Source organism: Condylura cristata, unplaced genomic scaffold, assembly GCF_000260355.1.
Source record: "Condylura cristata isolate star-nosed mole 26May11 unplaced genomic scaffold, ConCri1.0 scaffold00028, whole genome shotgun sequence".
Classification (NCBI taxonomy): domain Eukaryota; kingdom Metazoa; phylum Chordata; class Mammalia; order Eulipotyphla; family Talpidae; genus Condylura; species Condylura cristata.
This window is the reverse complement of record NW_004567129.1, coordinates 25,967,833-25,971,799: the sequence shown is the minus strand read 5'-3', so window position 1 is coordinate 25,971,799 and position 3,967 is coordinate 25,967,833. Positions and strand designations below refer to the sequence as shown.

General features: G+C 64.6%; 1 protein-coding gene across 2 annotated transcripts in view; it reads right to left on the bottom strand.

Moving 5' to 3' along the window:
- Window positions 1–782: 782 nt before the first annotated feature.
- SCN1B (sodium channel, voltage gated, type I beta subunit) overlaps window positions 783–3,967 on the bottom strand; it is an 11,901-nt gene continuing 8,716 nt past the window's right edge. For both annotated transcript variants that reach the window (XM_012730559.1, XM_012730560.1), the window contains exons 4-6: window positions 1,941–2,082; window positions 1,491–1,562; window positions 783–1,405 (exon numbers count right to left, since the gene is read on the bottom strand). In XM_012730559.1, coding sequence (XP_012586013.1) covers window positions 1,496–1,562; window positions 1,941–2,082 — 209 coding nt within the window. In that variant the 3' untranslated portion in view covers window positions 783–1,405; window positions 1,491–1,495. The remainder of the gene's footprint in view (window positions 1,406–1,490; window positions 1,563–1,940; window positions 2,083–3,967) is intronic.

The window sequence follows — 3,967 nt, the reverse complement described above, 5'->3', positions numbered from 1 at the left end:
TTTGGCCCAGCCCCAGCCGCCTCCCCAGCCCCAACACCTGCCCCACCCAGTCTGCTGCACCCCTTCCCCCAACTCCCCTCCCCCCAACCGCTTTCCTACAAGTCACGGGGGCTGGTTTGCTTTGGCAGCCTCTCTGCTGCCCGCGATGACCTCTGGAGCTGGGAAAGGCCTGGACTGGGGGGATGGGGGGCTTGGCCCGGAAAAAGCAGCACTGAGTGCTGAGGCCAAGTGGCCGGAAGTGTCCAAAGGCAGAGACATGCTGTCCCACCGGACGGCCAAGCGCACCCCACGTCAAACTCCAGGGCCAGATAAACATCCAGCCCAGGGTCACCAGCAGACACCTGCCTGGGACAGCCCCACGCTGTCACCCGGGGGTGCTAACCCCAGAGGGCTGCAGCTGGGCCGCTCCGGGGCCCCTGGCACTGCCCACCAGCCTTCCCGACCTCGCCGCCTCCCAGCTCCCACCAGAGACCCACACTGCTGGGAACACAGCGAACCCACTAAACTCTCTTCTCTGCCCTGCAACCCCACCCCAGCCTCTAGACTCCCGGCTGGCTCCCTCCGGCTCTCCCTGCCACCCAGGTCCCCCCCCACACATGAATCAAGTACCAAGTTCCACTCCCCTGCGCCCCAGCAGGAGCTGAGCCTCACCACCCCCACCCCAACCCTGAGTATGTGTGAGACCCCCCACTGCCTGTGGGGAGGACAGAAACAGGGGAAACTGAGGCTCTTGGATTTCGGGGGTGGTACAGAGACTGACTGGGCTCACGAGAGACTAGGAATCAAGTCCAAGAACCTTTATTTCATGAACAAAACTACTTGTGTAAAGAGAGAGGAGGCTGAACGGGCCCTTTCTAGTGGCCACAATCCAAGGCTGGTGAGAGAGGGCGGGCTGGGGCGAGAGTGCATCGCAGGGAGAGGGGACCCCAGGTCCAGCCAGAGGAAGCAGGAGAGGACATGTCGCTAGGGGTCGGGGTGGGTCCCAGGACCCCCTGCCCCGCTGTTCCTGCCGTCACCACCCTGCTGGGCAGGGGGGGGGCAGGGAGGGCCTGGGCCCCAGTGGTGCGTGTCTGAAGCGGCCAATGTGTGCAAATCAGCAAGAAGGAGGGGTGCGGAGCCGCTGCCCCCACCTCACCGTCCCCCCTCCGAACAGGCAGCAGAAGCAGGGTGGGGGCAGCTGCAGTATTGCTTTGCCCATCATGCATGGCGGAGGGTGGGCAAGGGGGCAGGAGGAGGAGGGCTGGTTAGGAGTGTGAGCCGAGCCCCCCGCCCCCCCACCCCGCGGCTCCGTTGGCAGGACTCTGAGGCTTGTGGAGGCCCAGGGATGGCCAAGCCCCCTTGGGGGCAGGCTGTGCCCCGATGTTCCCCAGTAGGGCTGGCTCTTCCTAGAGGCGGAGCCCAGGGCCTGCAGGTACAGGAGAGATGGGTTACGGGTTACGGGGCGTCTGGGGGGCGGCCTCCCAGACCCGCCCGCACACCCGCCGCCGTACCGGGGCTATTCGGCCACCTGGACGCCCGTGCAGTTCTCCTTGCTCTCTGAGGTGATGGCCAGGTATTCCGAGCTGTGGGGCGAAGGACAGGTGTTCAGTGACCCCGTCACTAGTCTGGCCCACCCCCAGGGGACCGAGGCGAGGTGGAGGTGAGGGCTGTGACCCAGGCCAGAGCTAGAGGGAGCTGGGGCTCCAGAAGTCTCAGCCTGAGGCGCTCAGAGAGCGGGAGGGGGTGCTGGGGGGGGCTTCCGGGTCTGGGGGAGGCAGGGCCAGAGGCATGGACTCCTGTCTTTGGGGAAAGGACGTTGGGCCTGAACTCTGGGTGCTGAGAGCAAAGGAGATTGAGCGTCTGAGGGAGCAGGGGGCCAGGGAAGACTGACCGTTGGCACCGGACCCCCACCCCCGGACGCCTGGGGCCCGGGTCCCCCACCCCTCACCAAGCCCACTCACGCGTTCTCTTGCGCAGCAGCCTCCGTGGCCGCCGCGATCTTCTTGTAGCAGTAGACCATCTCCGCCACGAGCCAGATGGTCAACAGCACGATGAGCACGTACATCATGATCTCGGACACGATGGACGCCATGTCTCTGTTGGCTGCACAGCCCGGCAGGGTTAGGTTCCGGCTCTCCGCACCCCCAGTGCGGTGCCAGCCTGCTGTGTGAGCCTGGGCCAGTGGCTCAACCTCTCTGGGCCTGGGCTGCGGATGGGCGGACCGTGCCCCCCCCTCCAGTCACTGCTGTTACTGTATCAGTATGCCGCCCTAGGGGAGCCCTGGGAGCACCCTCGACCGGCCCCCCTGCGTAAACAGGGTACGTCTGTGTCTTCGGGCAGTTGTGGGCATCTCTGTCAGCAGGTGCCCAAGAACTGGAGCTCTGCAAGCAGACAGCTCAGGTTCAAATCTCAGCTCTGCCACCTGCCAGCTGTGTGTTCTCGGGCAAGCGACTCGACCTCTCTGGTCTCAGCGTCCCTGCGTATGAAAGACTGGTCATCACAGACTCTTCTTCGGGACAGTGTGAGGATTAAACAAGCGCTAAGATTCTCCAGACCAGCGCTCAGTAGCTGCTCTCCACTCTGCGCCTTCCCGCTGCGACTCAAGAGCAGCAGACCCAGCAATTAGGAGCCAGGGCTCTCGGTCCCAGCCGCCAGTCTGCAGCTCGGTTCTGCTCCTCACTTGCTGTGTGACCTCAGGCCACTGTCTCCACCTCTCTGAGCCTGCGCCCCTCTGTAACATGGGCTGGTAACACTCCTGCCCTCTCACACCGCCCTGCAGAGGCCCAAGGTGCCCCGCGCCAAGTGCGGATGGCACACCGTGCGCACAGCTGTGACGCGGTGCCTGCGGAAGCCGCCATCCCGCCTGCAGGCCCGCCCTTCTGCAGCTGCCTCTCTCCGGGCCTACATTTAAACTGAAAAGGGAGCGCCCTCAGCCAGGGGCCCAGCAAGGCCATGTCGGCATCTGGATGCCGCGGGTGTCCTCGAGGAGGCCCCCCTTCGCGGGCCGGGATGGCGCTCCGCCCCCGCCCCTGCTCACGTCCTCATGTGGCTTCCTCCCGAGTGGGCGCTTTCTGTTCTTCACCCGGTGCAGATGGCACCCATGTTTTCTGGGCCAGACAGAGTGCAGAAGGGTGCAGGGCCGGAAGCTGCTCCCCTGCTGCCTTGCGGGACGGTGGAGCCTGCATCCATCCTTCCATCATTCCTTCCCTCGCAAGACGCCAGGATGCATTTCCGGCACCGAATGCCCTGCCCAGGCAGGCGCGGTGCTGAGTGCTTTATCTGCGGCCTCCTGACTCTGGGGCAGCCCCAGCATGGAGACGCCCGCTTCCCCTCCCGCGGCTGACCGCGGTATACGTTGGATGAGGCGCACTTTCTTGCCACGCCCAGAGCCTGCCCCGGGTGCAAAGGGCAAACGGTTGGTTCCCTAACTGGCATCCCCTGTGCCCCGCCACATGAACACAGGCGTGGCTCTGACACCCCCTTTTCAGACCAGGACACTGCCGCACAGACAGGAAACTCAGGAATGGACTCAGCGCCGGGACTCACCCCAAGTGTAACAGCCTGGCCACGGGGCCAAGCCCCCACCTGCTCTGGAAAGCGCCTGCCGCTGAAGGGAGACTCAGGGAAGGCTGCAGTGAGCGAGGGCAGGGGACAGTGGTGACCCCCCACCCCCACTTTACAGACGAGGAACCGAGATAGAGGGGCTACACCGAGGCTCAGAGAGCCCTTATTTTCTCCAACCCCCCAAATGCACGAAGGTCACCTGCTGCCTGGCCAGGCAGCCCCCAGAAGCAAAGCCCCGCCTCAGACTCCGCTGCCCCTCAACACACCTTCTGCCGGTGCTGGGAAGAATCTGCCGCTTGTCCCCATCTGCAGCCCCACAGCCAAGGAGGACCCCAGGAATTTCCTGCCATCATCTGTATACACCTCTGCAGGGCCAGTCCCAGCGCACCTCTCTCTTGGAAATGACTCAGCTCAGTGCCTCGGG